The sequence below is a fragment of the Stenella coeruleoalba genome (genome assembly GCF_951394435.1).
Source record: "Stenella coeruleoalba genome assembly, chromosome: 3".
Lineage (NCBI taxonomy): Eukaryota > Metazoa > Chordata > Mammalia > Artiodactyla > Delphinidae > Stenella > Stenella coeruleoalba.
In genome coordinates this window covers 60,347,920-60,363,404 of record NC_137148.1, presented here as the reverse complement: position 1 = coordinate 60,363,404, position 15,485 = coordinate 60,347,920, and the positions used below count along the sequence as shown (strand labels likewise).

General features: G+C 42.8%; 1 protein-coding gene across 1 annotated transcript; it reads right to left on the bottom strand.

Moving 5' to 3' along the window:
* Positions 1 to 794: 794 nt before the first annotated feature.
* On the bottom strand, positions 795 to 14,160 carry CRHBP (corticotropin releasing hormone binding protein). Its single transcript, XM_079917978.1, has 7 exons — positions 13,614 to 14,160; positions 13,163 to 13,256; positions 12,737 to 12,894; positions 11,103 to 11,313; positions 9,242 to 9,390; positions 5,368 to 5,485; positions 795 to 1,718 (listed from the first exon to the last, which is right to left on the bottom strand). The coding sequence occupies exons 1-7, from the start codon at positions 13,692 to 13,694 to the stop codon at positions 1,561 to 1,563; spliced, it is 969 nt and encodes a 322-aa protein (XP_079774104.1). The 5' UTR covers positions 13,695 to 14,160; the 3' UTR covers positions 795 to 1,560.
* Between the last annotated feature and the right edge of the window lie 1,325 nt (positions 14,161 to 15,485).

Sequence of the window (15,485 nt, the reverse complement as noted above, 5' to 3'; positions counted from 1 at the left end):
TACTCAGCATAAGGGGATCATAAGGGTTAAGAACCAAAAACTTCAGATTGTGATATGTGACTGCATTAATTCTTTGGTTGCTAGAAAGACTATGAAAAAGATAAAAGGGTTCAACTACACAGAATTTATTTTCTATGAAATAAGAAATCCAGCATCTTATGTAACTAGTCAGGAATTATACAGCCATATGTTCAGACATTTATTCATTCATTCCAGCCTTTATCCCAGCATTTATCCATCTATCCATTCAGGCATTTATTCATTTATTTGCTAAAGTATCCACTCATTCCAAAATACCTACTGAGACAAAATTTGTCTCAATCCTGGGTTTTTTTTAGCACTTTCAGTCAACTATTTTTCTTTCTGCTTGGTTTTCAGATTTTGTTAACAAGCCCAGTGTATGGGATTCCAGTACATTCCATTATAAAATTATCTTAAATATGTTTGGGGAATCAGAATCAAGCCATTAATTATGGAACAGTTCGCAGCTTCCATCCATTAATTCAAAGTAAAGAGGACTATTCACTTAGGAGTATTTCCTTTGTTCCTCAGGGCCTCATTTTTGACCCCAAGGTGTCTTTTACAGACCACATGCTTGGTCTCAAAGCCAAACGTGGACAAGGTTCAGTCAACAGTAAACTACCTTCAGTACCAAAAAAGTACTCAGGTTTCTGCAAATTGTGTCTATGAGAGTTTAAGGCCTTTGTTGTCCCTGTTGAAAAGTACACTCTTTACTGTGACAAAGACATGTATTCTCAGTTTTCTTGGAGGACAGTGGAAGAGGGATCCCCATATCCTGCTTCCCTATCACCACCAACTGGTTAGTGTTGTTTGTTCAAACACTGCAATTTTACCTTCTGCCCTAAATAATCCTACTTAACGACCCAGGGTTCTTGGAGCTCTAAGAAGTCTAAAATGATTTAGTTCAGCATTTGATGCTGTACCACCTGAGAACATTATTTTCTGATGGTAATAAGGGAAGGAACTACTCAGGAAAACAAAGCAGGATGTTGAGGTGCCAACATTCTGAATATGTTTATTCATGTTCGGATTTATGGATGCAAAGTGTTTTACATGCTACAAATGTCTGTTAAAAACAAGTTGTTACAAATCAATAAATAATACTAGCTACAAGTATTCTCTACTGTAAACAGAATAATAAGCAGAAAATAAATAGATGCAACTACTTTGGTACACACGGACATGCGTTTTCTGTCATAAAACTGATAAGAGCACTAACATTTTTAGTTCTTTGTAGTATTTTCCCTTGAGATACAAGTTTTCATTGCACTCGTCTTACCAGTTCAGGTTGGTAGCATATCAAAGAATTACTGGAAACTGGTTTTCTACTGGGGTCGGGGAGAGGGCTTATTTTCTGCCACGTGGTCATTTATATCTTACAAATGAAAAAGAAGCAAGGTACAAAAATTAGTGTGTGTGATATGTGCTCAAGGTTGGGAATACTGATTTGTATGAAAGGTTCTTAACTAGCTGCTCATCAAAATCATATATAACGGCCATTAAAAACTCCCTTAGCATGGAAATCATTGGCTTGGTTCTTCAAAGAGTAGACAAACAGAATTCCTGGATACTGTTTCCATTCGGGTTTTCCAGTTCGTATGGTTCCAGCTGGCGGTATTCAAAAGTCACACGATTTACATGTTTTCCACTGGAGACCATGCGCAACACCGTGTTGTCACAGCCAATTTTCATCTGGGCTATAATTCACGGAAAAAGTAAAAGTTTCCCAGCAGGTTAGAAAGGACACAGTCAAACCATTTCTGTCCATGAGATCATTTAAACACGAAGAAAGCAAGGGGATGTAGCTTCCTCTCACGTACTCAAACCAAGCATCTGCCATCAGGTGAAACGTGTTTGTTCTCATTCTTATAATGTACAGCTGACCTTGAATGACGTGGGGGGTGCGTGGGGCGTTAGGGGTGAGGACCCTCCCCACAGGCGAAAATCTGCCTATAATTTATAGTCTTCCCTCCAGAGCCACGGTTCCTCCAGATCCGAGGTTCCACATTCTTGGGTTCAACCAACCTAGGATCGTGTAGTACTGTAGTATCTACTATTGAAAAAACTCCACCTATAAGTGGGCCCCCGCAGTTCAAACCACTGTTGTTCAAGGGTCAACTGTATAATTAATTGTAGAATAGTGAAATTAAGCTCAGCCTTTCTCCTCATGTGCAAGAACACTGTTAGTCAAGCAAAACTGGCTGCAAAGATGTAAGAAGATATCTCCTTGTGCTTTTTATGTTCTCTTACCTGCAAAGCTTTGGCGGTGAAGGCAGAGGAAGGCAAGCATCCGACCTGCTGCACCTTTGCTCTAGTTGTGTCCTCAGGGGGGCAGTGCCGCCCTCTAGGGACAGGTTGGGAATTTGCAGAGGCAGGTTTTGGTTATATCTGGGGGTGTGAGTGGCATTTAGTGGGCAGGGCTGAAGGATGGAGTGTATTGCGGGACATTTATGTAGACTAAAAATATCACCTATTTATTATTTTCTGAGTCTCAGTAATAATTCTGTTTTACATATAAACAAAAATATCATTTGCGTGGTTTAGACATACACTAAGTATACTCATTTTTGTTCTATTGTTCACCTGTACTTTTTAGCTCTAATTTTTTTCTGTACTTCTTATATGGAATGGCTTTTGATATCCTTACTTTTCTTAAATCCAATCTTATTCATTATTTTTATAAGCATCTGGCAACATTTATGTATCTTCTAGGACAGATGTGCCTGAGCAGTTATATACTGAAACTGTGTGTGTGTTTAAGGCATTCTTCAAAAATTTTTTTTCAGGTTTATTGAGGTATAGTTGACAGAAATTGTATATATTTAAGGTGTACAACATGATGGTTTTATATAAATATACATTGTGAAATGATCACCATAATCAAGCCAATCAACATTCATTACCTCACATAGTTACCTTTTTTTTTTCTTTTCATTCCCCACTCCCCTCCCTTCTAGCAACTATCTGTTTGTTCTCTGTACCTGTTTCTGTTTTGTGAAACTCAGCATTTTTATTAAAAATTACTTCTGTTTTATTTCTTCCGCCTCAATCTGGTTCCTGAGGCAAGATTTATCTGCCCTACAATAATCCTTTCTGCTGTTTTAATTTTCTCAATCTTTTTTTCCCCACGTTGTCTCTATAAGGCCTAAATTCTGAGAAATGTTATTAACCTTGTATAACAGGTACTTCACAAACATGCACCTGGGTTTAAATGAAGTAAAACAGCCAGATAGAGTTATTTAGGTAAAAGTCAATTTGGAGACATAATAAATATAAACCCTATAATTATTTTAATATAAGCACCAGGGAGTCTAGGCTAAGCTTCTGTGAGGAAGTCCAAAGTTAATTTTTTAAAGTTTTTAAAATAAATTCATTTATTTTTGGCTGTGTTGGGTCTTCCTTGCAGTGCACGGGCTTCTCACTACGGTGGCGTCTCTTGTTGTGGAGCACAGCTCCAGGCATGCAGGCTTCCGTAGTTGTGGCACGTGGGCTCAGAAGTTGTGGCTCGCTGGCTCTAGAGCACAGGCTCAGTGGTTGTGGCGCACAGGCTTAGTTGCTCCGTGGCATGTGGGATCTTCCCGGACCAGGGCTCGAACCCGTGTCCCCTGCATTGGCAGGTGGATTCTTAACCACTGCGCCACCAGGGAAGTCCCTAATTTTCTTTAAATTGTTTGCAAGGCCATTCTTTTCTGATCTTACTCTTAACTTTAATTGACATAACGTGACTTATTTCCTTTAGTTAATGCGCATATCATTTATTATTTGACGTAATTCCTAATACAATCCATTGTAAAGGGCAGGATACCTAAGAGTTCTTCATTGTCTGAACGACTTAAGAGGGGCTCATGAAAACATGGTGAATTCAAGAAAAAAGTGAAGTCTAACATGAACCAGTGAGTCAGATAATTCAAGCCTTCACATTACCTTAAGACTGGTTTCAATTATCTAAATAATACAGGCAAAAGTGGTTTTTTGGCCTTAGCCACACCCTTTGAAACCAAATCATATAATTCATGCACCAGAATTACTATGGCTTCAATTATCTAAATTTTAAGGCATGAGTGTGCTTCAGTTCTTAATCTAATCTTTTTACCCAGCTCAAACGCAGCTCCTCACAGGTGCTCTCCGTCAGCCTGGAAGGATCCAGTGCCTCTGAGAGCACACAGAAAGGGAGAGAAGCCATGATGCACTGGTTTAAACCAGGGCTCAGGTGTAAATTAGTATAAACTAACCCTCAAGCTTTTAGCAAAGTGGGTTTTTAGACATCTTTTCCCTTGACCTGTGTACATTAATTCTATTTCAGAGAGATTTTGTTTATTAAGTTCCCAGCATTAGCTCAGAGAGAGAAAATACTGGTTGGCAGACCTGGCTTTAATTAAAACAGGTAACAGCTGATCAAAAGGCTGTCTGACTTGCAGCTTCATTACTTAGTTGGTTAGTGATGTGTGCTTAAAAAGAGGAAGGGGGCTATGGTAAGGGATGAAAGACTGTTCTTCTGTTTGACTTCTGTCTCTTAAAAGATAATCACTGGTTCCTGCATCAGAAGTACAGATACAGGAGTGACCTTTACAGAAATGTTTTATGTAACCCTCTCCCCCAACACTTGGATTTCGTTAATTAATTTGGTCACTAGTCAGCAATTCCCACCCTCCTCACCCCACCCGAGCATAATCAAATGGAAAAGCTTCACTGATCTTTAACAAAGAAGACCTGATTCTGTTTGGCAAGAACCAGGTCTTTTATTACCCGTGACCACTTTTAGATCTCAGAATTTACCTCTGTTTTGCAGTGGTCTTTCAGAGGCTGGTGTTGCTGCTAGAAGTTGGGGACGTTCAGCAGTTCTGAGAATTTCTAATAAAGCGTATCACCTTCTAATGTATCAATATTTACTATGAGTAATACACACACATATGCATATGTATGGTAAAGTTATTTAGATACTACTTCATTTTTATACTATTACTAATTGACGATACATCCACTATTTGAACAACGGTTTTCAGTCAGTAAAATCTTTAGTCTCGAGAGGAGGAAAGCAGGGACCTTCAAGAAGGTGGACAGAGCACAGAACCAAAAAGCTTTGTCTTTTTCATAGTCGTACTTAGGGCAAACCTTAAACACGCAACCTTGTTACTTCATAAGTTTTTCTCGCAGTGTCAGATATTGTGGTCATGCATTCTTGATACTGTGCCTAGGCTCAAATGCAAAATCCTCACAGTTGCTCAATGTGCAAAATCGAAGTTTTTTTGGTGGAACTTTCCCTCCCATGTATAAAAAATTTGAGGCATTTTATTTAAGGAAACAATCTTAATAGGCACATAAATAATAATCAAAGAAATATCTTACCAGGGCCGTGAAAAGGATAGCAGAGATCAGCTAAAGGCATCATCTTGGAAGGGTCGAGTCCAGTTCCTCCCAGCAGCTCCACAAAATCTCCTATTCCCACACAACCTGCTGAGGACTTCTAAGAGAATAAAGCAGCAGAGGCAGATGTATTTAAACCAATTAAGGAAGTCAAACCATTGGACCAATGGCAAGTTGGTGAATTCAGTCAGCTGTAGACATCCTGGCAGCGCCATTTAATTTAACATCCAGGACTCTGGGAAGTAAGACTTTTTAAAGAAAAAAAAAAAATCATAGGAATTGCTTTTCTAAATCGGTTGGGTAATCATTTTAAAAAATGTATGTGCATTTAAAAAACATTTTTTTATAAGCTCAAGGACTAGAATGATGAAATTGGAATCTGTAAACTCCATATACAATATATGAAAATTGAATCTGAAAATGCTTTGCTTTTTAAATCATTTGGACATACACAATGAATTATTTGAATTTCTTCATGCATGCAGTCAGAGTTTTTTTTTTTTTTTTTTTTTGCAGAACGCGGGCCTCTCACTGCTGCGGCCTCTCCCGCTGCGGAGCACAGGCTCCGGACGCGCAGGCTCAGCGGCCATGGCTCACGGGCCCAGCCGAGAGGCACGTGGGATCCTCCCGGACCGGGGCACGAACCCGCATCCCCTGCATCGGCAGGCGGACTCTCAACCACTGTGCCACCAGGGAAGTCCTTTCCTCTTCTTTATAAAAGACTTTTTCTGCTATTGAGACAATTCTTATCCTTTCTACTGATAAGGATTTAGACTAGTTATAAGAATATTAAAAAAAGAAGAGACCCCTCATTTGGGGCTCAAATTAGCTAGAGTTACCATCAACTTTCTCCTTCCAACTAAAATAAACTTATTTCAAGCTACTCAAAATAAGTGTGTAGCCTTAAGACTTTGTGTGATGCACTGTAACCACCTTTTCCTGCTTCCCTTCATCTTTTCCACACTGTGTCATCCACAGCAATTCCCGTGCTTCACTTTCCCACGCAAACAAAGCAGACCCCCTCTCAGCCCCAAATGTCACCGTTTGGGCCACCTGTTTCCCGCGATCAGGCCTGGCCTTGTGATCGTGCCACCCGTGCCCACAGGGCTCACACTTACAAGGCCTAGTGCTCGGCTTAATGCTCTGCTGTCACCATTTTGAAATTCCTAATCATTTTAAAATAAGGCCCCTGTATTTTCATTTTTTACTGTCCCCCTACAAACTATACAGCCAGTTTTGCCTGTGATCCTCTTCTTCATGAGACGTAGCCATCAAGAGATCTAGCGGAATGTGGCAAGGTGCTTAGAAGCTAAACAGATAGACCACGCTCCATAGGGACCAAAATCTAAAACAGAGAATGTAAAACACACACATACATCAGCGCACACAGTCCCACATTTGGAAGATATTGAAATGCAGCTGGAACTAAACAACCGATAGAAAATCATACAACAGCAACTCTTTGACTAATGAAAGGAAGCAGGTGTGGGTATATATATTTAAAGCACCTACTCTGTCCTGGGTTCTACGCTTAGGTATTTTACACGTAATTTCATCAATGATGAAATAGAGGGTTAGTTAGCCCCACTGTGTACAGGGCTCATTTTCTTGTAGGAAGAGTTGAATAAGCCATTGAGAGGTAAAGGGAAAAAAATGTAATTGCCTTTCCCTTGAGCAGAGGGTGTCCAGGGGGAACACGTCTTAGACTAAACATTCCACCTGGTTCTGTAGGTTCCAAATTTCACAGGAGGAGGTGAAGGGGAAAAGGCAGGCTCAGGAGAGAGAAATGGGAAATAAGAAGTTGGGAAGAAATGGCAGCTAAAATGAAGGGAACAAAACCAAGAAACAAGGAGGTTGGGAGCACGTACTTTTTGGCGTTCAGTGACTTTCCTCTCCTCTTTCCAAACCTCTCAGCTGTTCTTATAAACAACGGCAGAAGCTGAGCTGTGTAGGGACCTCTGGGGTTCAGCTCCTCAACAGTAACCCCCGAGATTTCTTTGTTGAGGTTCTATCTCCCTGGACCAAGTCACTCTCATCTCTTGCCTAGACTATGACAATGGCCTTTTAGGGGCACTGCTGCACCACTCTGGCCCCTACAGCCCATTCATCATCATTCATGGAAGCCAGAATGACCTTTAGGTAACCGTCTCCTTCCCATCGTGGACTTTGTCAATTACTTTGGTCATGAGGCCAGCAATTCCCAATCACTCTCACCCCACCTGAGCATAATCAAATGGATTATGTCACTTTCCCGCCTGAACCCCTTCGGTGGTTTCCCACTGAAAATAAACTCAAACTCTGTAATATTACCCGCTGGGCTCTCCACCCCCTGGCCCTGCCTGTCTGCCTGATGCTGTATGATACCACTCCCCCTCTACTTTTCCTTCTTTCCATTTCTAGAACTCAGCAAGCCCATTCCCGCCTCTGAGCCTCTGCACTACTGTTGCTCTGTTCCCAGCTCTTCCTGTGGCTGCTGGCTCCTTCTTACCTATCACTGAAACCTCACTTTAAATGTCTCCTTCTCAAAAGATTTCTTTCTTGACCATCTCATCTCAAGTAGCTGCCTGCCGCTCACTCTACCCCCTTGTCCCCAGCCACCACTCTGCTTCATCTTCTGTAGGGCACTCACCACTATTTGAAATACATTATACTTTTGCCTGTCTCATCCCACTAGAATACAGGTTCTATGTGAGTAGGACCTGTTTTGTTCGTTGCTAATTTCCTGCATCTAGAAGAATGCCTTGCACATGGTAAGCACTCAAAGAATATTTCGTAAAGCAATAGATACCTAGAACACTGCAGGCTTCACATTTGTTTAAGTGGTAAGCACCAAGTATACTCCTCGTAGCCAAAGATAACTAAAGTGCAGATCTCTCAATCTATCACACTTGCCACCTTCTGTATTAAACATCAAGAATGACATACAAACAAATCTCAAGCCTATAGGGCTAAACCAAAGACATCCACTTATCCTGGCCTTTATCAAAGGATTATTCTTCCACTAAGGTTCAACTTTAAAAAATAGGCACTGGCCTATGAATTTGGGGCTTAAATGAAATTGGATTTACTGCTTTTCTCAGCCCTAATCCTATTTATTTGGTTTTCACTGCAATCTTTCTGATTAGGAAGTATGACTATCTTGGATGCCAGCAAATGCATGAGCTGTCTTAACCTAGGCATATGAGAACATAAAAGGAAATGAGGATGACTCAAAGGAAACAAGCTACCAGTGCAAATAAATGTGGTCAAGCTCAGCATTAATCGTAAAATCCATACAGAAGTTCATGGGGGAAGACGTTGATGGGGAGTCTCAACTAATGTTTTGTTGCAAAATGTATGGAATTAAATGTAATGCAAAAAAACGCTTCAAAACTTTACTGTATTTTGCAATATAAAAATCCAGTTTTGTATTTTATGCTATGCTTAGCATTCCTTCATAACACAGTCTGTCAATGAGATACTTCCTTCATGTCAAAAGAAAATTCCAATAATCAGAAAAACAGCTGTGGAGATGACTCACACTAGGTTCTGCTAGGAGATAATTTTTGTTTAAAAGAGGCAAGTACAAGAGAGTTCAATTGTAATTATATGTCACAACTCTGCCAACTGAAAGCATTTCTAACATCACAAGAAAAGTATTCAAGTAGTCAGAAGAGGCACCTGAGCATGCAACTGGCAGTATAACGGAAATAGAAGAGGAGTTTATTAAAGCAGCGGGGGCAGGCTCGTGTGAGTTCTAACCGCCAAACAGAAGGACATACTACACCAGTTCCTCCACATCTGCCCTGTATAGTTACTTTGGCTCTGAGAAAGCTGAGGTCTTAGGAAGTGACTGGGAAGCAAATAAGCAACTCACCTTTAATTGCAGACCATTTAAGTGTCCCAGGGTGAGATCAGATATTTTGATCACCACAGGATAAATGATGGAGAAGCTGCAGTTGCGATGCTTATGTGGCACGACCAGAGTAAACCTTCCATTTGGGGTCTGGGAGATGACATTGCAGGCTTTGTAGGAAAACAAAATCACATTTTCACTGCTTGGTATGCTGGGCTTTTATAGAAATTTATCTCATCCTTATTCTAAGCTCCTATTCATGGTCTAGGGGCTTGTGGCCCAGAAGAGAGTACTTATCACAAAGGTGATTTGGAGAAAGGAAGGAGTTGGGGAATAAAAAGCACCACTGATGTATGGACATTGTCAGGAGGCCCTGGCTGCAAGGGGACTTCTGATCGTAATCTCAGGGGGTCACCTTGTTTATAACACTCACAAGACATAAATTAATAACCAACCAAACAACACTAGCTGGTAGAAGTTCTAGGAACACTTCATTAACTAGGGTCCAAGTTCAAGCTGGGAGTCTGGAAGAATCAAGGCTTAAAGGTAAGGCCAGAACTCAAACCCTGTCTGTCTGAAACCTTTATTAACTGAACTTGGAGCTACATGTTACTTTTGAGATAATAAAGTGAAGAAACATTAAACTAGTTACAAAGTAGGCTGAGAAAAATACAAAGCAGGCTTATGTCTGATAAATATTTCCTGGGTGTTAAGTGATAAGTTGACTAATAGGTAAATTTTAAATGTTTATCTACTCCCAAGTCTTTCTGAAATTTTGTTTTGTATCTCAAGACTAGACTTACAATAAATTTATTCTTCTAGCTATGAAACTAGAAGCATCAGAGTTTGTACTTTTTTTGGCCAGTTATGGGACAAAAGTTTCTGATTGATCAGACTATGTCAGAACTACCTTTTGCTTCCATCTTATATCTTTAATTACACTTAATTTCAAAAAGAACTGAAATTCCTTGATGATTCTAGAAGGTTTCTGATCTCTAAGCAAACAGGATATAGGAGAAACAGTTCATGTTGTCCTCTAGTGTTATTCTGCTCCAGTCCTCAGAAACAGCCATTTTGGGGGGCTTCTTTCAAAAAGCTTTTTTTTTGTTTTTTAAAAACAAAATTTGGGAGATCAGTCCGTACATTATTTTTTGGCAGATTAGGTAGGCCCCATTCTTCAACCACATGAAGTGTTAATAATACTATTGTATACAACCAAAAATGAATGTTTTCCTGATTTTTTTATAAACATTTTCCTCTTAATGGGGAAGAAATAATAAACAGATGAATGAACTCATTCTGATTAAGATCATGTGTTTTAGGCCTGGGCTATTCAGCTTTATAGCATCTATTTGTGTATCCACCAGAAATGAACTAAATTAGAGCAATGGGTTCAGACTCAGAAGGCAATGTCGAGGTCCTCTGGTCCAACCCTCTGCTCAGGGCATGAAATCTGTCTACACATCCCAGATATGCAGTCTTTCAGCCTTCACCTAAATATCTGTAGGACTGCAATTTCATATCTGATCCCTCAAGCTTATCGAGATCAATGGAATGACTTGGAGGGATTAAAGTTTGTCACTGAATACATTGTAGTAGCTCAGGAGATCAGAATAAGACTGGAGAAAAAATAGAATTCCAGCCATCATAAATTAGTATCTTACCTAGCCTGGTAAATAAATTAAAAACTGCTTTGATTTTCATAATAATGAATTGGAAATATCCTTTAGGTCATTTCTAATTACAAAAGAATTTCCATTCAAATCCTTCCTCACTTCAAATTTCTTAAGTCTGTGCAATGATGCTACCTTTGAAAAGCATAACTGACACTCTCTCCCCCCAAGTCCTGCCTTCCAACTAAGAAGACATTTAGTCCACTTACGAAAGAGGTTAGGATCTGTCTTTATGGTTAATGTGAACCCATTTCCTGGTTCATGGACCCGGAAGAAGATCATGGCCACGTTCTGGGAGGATCTGATGCTCCTTCTGCTAAGACCACTCTCACAGAAATCTATGTACCGCTCAGTCATGGGGAGAGGGTGATCCTGGGAACTGGGGAACTTCTCCCCCTTGAGAATCCAACCATCAAATACCTTCCAACAAAAAATACAGACAAAGATGATCACTTTCATCAACTCCTGAAGTCACAGGTGTGTTGAAAAGGGGGAAAAGGTTATCCAGCCACGGGCCTTCGGTCATAAGTGAGGAATAGACAGCCCACACCCCCCTGCACCCCCCTTCTATTTGTATATATTTTGACTGTGAGGGTTGTTTGCAAGTCGCATTATTATTTAATTATTGCTTTTTTCCCCTTTATAAACTCTAACATTTCCAAAGTAAATAAACTTTCTTATACTTTATCATTTCAGCCACCTTGGTAAATGAAACTACAGACAATATACATTTTTGTGTTGGTCATATTTTCCACACATCCTACCTTCAGAAGAATTCCACAGGAACATAATTTGTTTTTCAGTTTTTCTCTTTCCTCATTAAAATATGAACAAAATTTCTCAAAAATAGCAAGAGGAAAAACTGGGGCAGCAACTTTACCTACCTGCCGATGGTTATACACACCCATTTTCCTCATTTTTTTTACTCTTATCACATATTAAAATATCAAGAACTACTTTAACACTTAGACGATAATGGCTGATATGCAAGTTTGGAATTTTTTCCTTCACTTGTGGAAGTTTGTAGTTGGCTGGACAAAAGGTCAGAGTCTATTGACTTTACTCTTAAAATCACCACAGGTCTCCAATTTAATGAGTCCAACCTAGTTCACGTTAGTAAAATTACCAGCTACAAATTATTTCACCAGATCAGTCCTCTTCTACGGCGTTTGACAGGTTCCAAAATAATTCCACTTTGGGATTTTAATCATATTCATTTTAACTGGACTGGAGAAGTCCAGCATCCATCCCAAGCTGACCCGTTAGACTCATGGAGAACGGGGAGTGGGGACTTTTCCGCGCCTCCCACCTGCCTCAGACTAGATTCCTTCTCAGCAACCTTCCCTGCAGCCAGTGCCCTTCTGCTCCAAAATCAGGTCACCCGGGCATTGAAGACAGCGTCTGGGAGCCTGAAACAGCTCCACAGAGAAAGGGACCAGCAGGAGCAAGGCGGGCTCAGATCTCAGACATGTGAGGTCGCCTTCTAATCAGGACCTCGGGTTCGGCGGACCCGAGGGCTCGTACTAGTTGGTTTGTACCCCTTTTCACCTGCTCCCCATTGCAACACAGTGGTTCGCGCCACGAGTTCTAGTCTTTGGAAGCGCCCGGGACCGAGAGCGCACAGGGATGAATTTAAACCACTGCAAGACCAAGGCACTCGCCCTTCTGGGAGTGGGGCGAGGTACACGCTGCGCGGGGGTCCCGGACTGCGCCTCTCCCACTCCTGCACCACCGGAGCATCTAATTACGAGCGTCGCCGGCTCTCCACGCTAGGGCGCAGCGTCCTGGCCATGACCCCTCCCTTGCCCCGCGGCTGGGGCTGCGCCTGGCGGGGGCGCCTCACCTTCAGGAAGTCCCCGCTCTCACAGTCGATGGAGACCAGTTCGTAGTGGATGGTGATAAACTCCTCGGGCTCTGCGATGAAGAAGGCGGCGCAGTGCAGCTGAGGCCGGTCGGCGGTGAAGGTGAACTGGCCCTGGAGGCTCAGCATGTCCAGGCACCCTGGGGGGCGGGGGGGGAGGGCAGCGGGATTGGGGGTCCCGGGTTGCAGCCACTGCGGCGGCACCCGGGCAGCCCCTCTCCGCTCGCGCCCTGACTCCCAGCTTCGGCTGCGCCCCGCTCCCGCGCTCCGGGTGCGTCACCCCATCTCGCCCCAGTGCGACTCCTCGGACTGACCCTTAGCCATGGGAATTGCGCCCCCCGCGGTCCTCAACAATCCCCACCTCCCCGCTGCCCGCGGACGGACGCCAGCCAGGCAGCCCCGACTCACGCATAGCGCGGCGGTACAGCTGCTCCCCCGGCAGCTCCCGCTTCAGGTTGGCGCTGAAGAGTAGGAAAGGGTCGTAGTCCACAGCTTCCCGCAGCTGGCCAGGAAAATCAGTCAGTCCGCAAAAGTTCAAGGAGGGGGAAGGGGGACCAGAAGCAAGGCACCCTCCCTGCCCCGCGGCAAAGAGAATAAAGTGACCGGGTCAATGTCTCCCGGGTCCGGAGAAGACGGGAAGGTTTAGACCTTTCCCATCAGACCAGGGTATGCCCAGGGACCAGAGGGAAGGAGGAAGAGGCAGGGAGGAAGACCCAGGGGAAACCAGAGGAGAGGGGACACAGTAAATGGGAAGAAAGAGCTAACCAAAACATGTCTGAGAGCAGAGGCAGCCTGCCCACCCCCAAGGCTGGACACTCACCACAGGAAGGTGTGATGGGTCAACCGGGTAATCGCTCACCTCCAGGTACCGGCTCTCCCCTCTTAGAGCCATCAGGCAGATCAGAATGAAGTGACACTGAAGTTTGAAAGTGGGAGCCATGCCGGCCTTGCCTCTGCAGCTGGTGCTTTCTGCTCCGCAGGTCTGGGCTTTGCTTCCCACGCGCTCCCCCAGGCTGAGAGCTAGAAGCTGGTAGGGTCCCTTTGCGGGTCTCTTTTATAGAGCAGTGAGGAGGGGAGGCTCTCTGCCCCTTAACTGATCTGAGCTCAGTAACCATGGGTTACTCTGTCTCAGTGACAAAGTGCTTGGTGATGACGAGGGTCCAGCTCTCAGCTGCAAACTTTCCGAGTGGTCCAGCGTTATTCACCGAGAATGATTTCAGACACTTACAACTTAGTGAATTAAAGTGTGAGAGAAAGAATGAAGCAAGGATAGAGAATAAGGGACGGCATTTTACTTGGTCGGCCACATGCTGAATTATCCTCTCCCATGGACATGCAGGGAATTTTTGGTTTTGCAAAGCCAAGTGACAGTGTTACCCACAGGCATAAAATACCCAAACACACACAACCTTATCATACAGACTTGTCACATAACCTTAAATGGAGCCATGTTGGAAATTGTCAGAGAATATAGTATTCATGCAATTGCTCATGCCTCTCAGGAAGAAACTTGAGGCATTTTCAGCTCCAAAGAGAAGCTGATTTCGCAGACTATTGCAATCATGTAATTCAAGCTTTCTTTCTGTCCCTTGGTCTTTGCTTTATCCTGGTCCAGTTTCTTGTAAGCTTTTCCTTAATAGAAAGCTAACTGTGGAGTCCATGGACTCCTGGATTTCAGCTGAGCTCTGTCACATAGCCTGAATGTATAGAGGATGGACACACTCCTGGGCCAGCTAACCGTGGCCATGACCTTAACATCCATCTGAACCACTGAAAGATGGCGTCATTCCATTTCACGCCTTCGAACACCTGGATTACTTTCATACTCTGGTAGAAGGACCTGCTGAAAAGCTCTATTAAAACAGCTCATCATCAAATTTCCAGGGCTAAACAAATGACTTAGAGATGCAGGAATAAGTTAACCTTATCTTTGCTGATTAGATGAGAAGAGAATTGCTTCTCCTTTATGTCCAAAACTGTGGGAAATATGAAGATCTCCACTTTCAGTTTTCCCACCCCTCTCCAATCTCTGTGCTGAGCAAGGCCACTACAAATCCTAAAAAAAAATCATGTTTTTACTTCTGCCTGACAGAAAACATGGTTACTACCCATAGCTTTCTTTACTATTAAAATTATTCCAGGGCTTCCCTGGTGGCGCAGTGGTTGAGAGTCCGCCTGCCGATGCAGGGGACACAGGTTCGTGCCCCGGTCCGGGAAGATCCCACATGCCGCGGAGCGGCTGGGCCTGTGAGCCACGGCTGCTGAGCCTGCGCGTCTGGAGCCTGTGCTCCGCAACGGGAGAGGCCACAGCAGTGAGAGGCCCGCGTGCCGCCAAAAAAAAAAAAAAAATTAATCCAAATAATAAGACCATCATTTTTTTTTGACTCAAGGAAATAGTTCTATATTTAGTTTATAAATACTCAGAATGAAGCAGCCATTTGTCTAGTGGTGTCAGAACTTGATATTTTCATATTTAAGACAATTCTGAGCTCTGAAGGAGCTGCCTCTTAATTGTTTAACCTGGAGGCCTTCCTACCATAGTCCAACTTTGTAAACAGTCCTCAGACCACAGACAGCATGAGAGGAGAGGGCACCCAAATGTCATAAACACTGGCCACTATGTCCTTCTCCCCACCCTGGGACTCTTTGGATGTCTGAATCTTAGAGAGGGTATAAAGAAACCTGAGAGGAATAAAAAAAATAGAAAAAAAAATGGCTTAACCTCAACTGC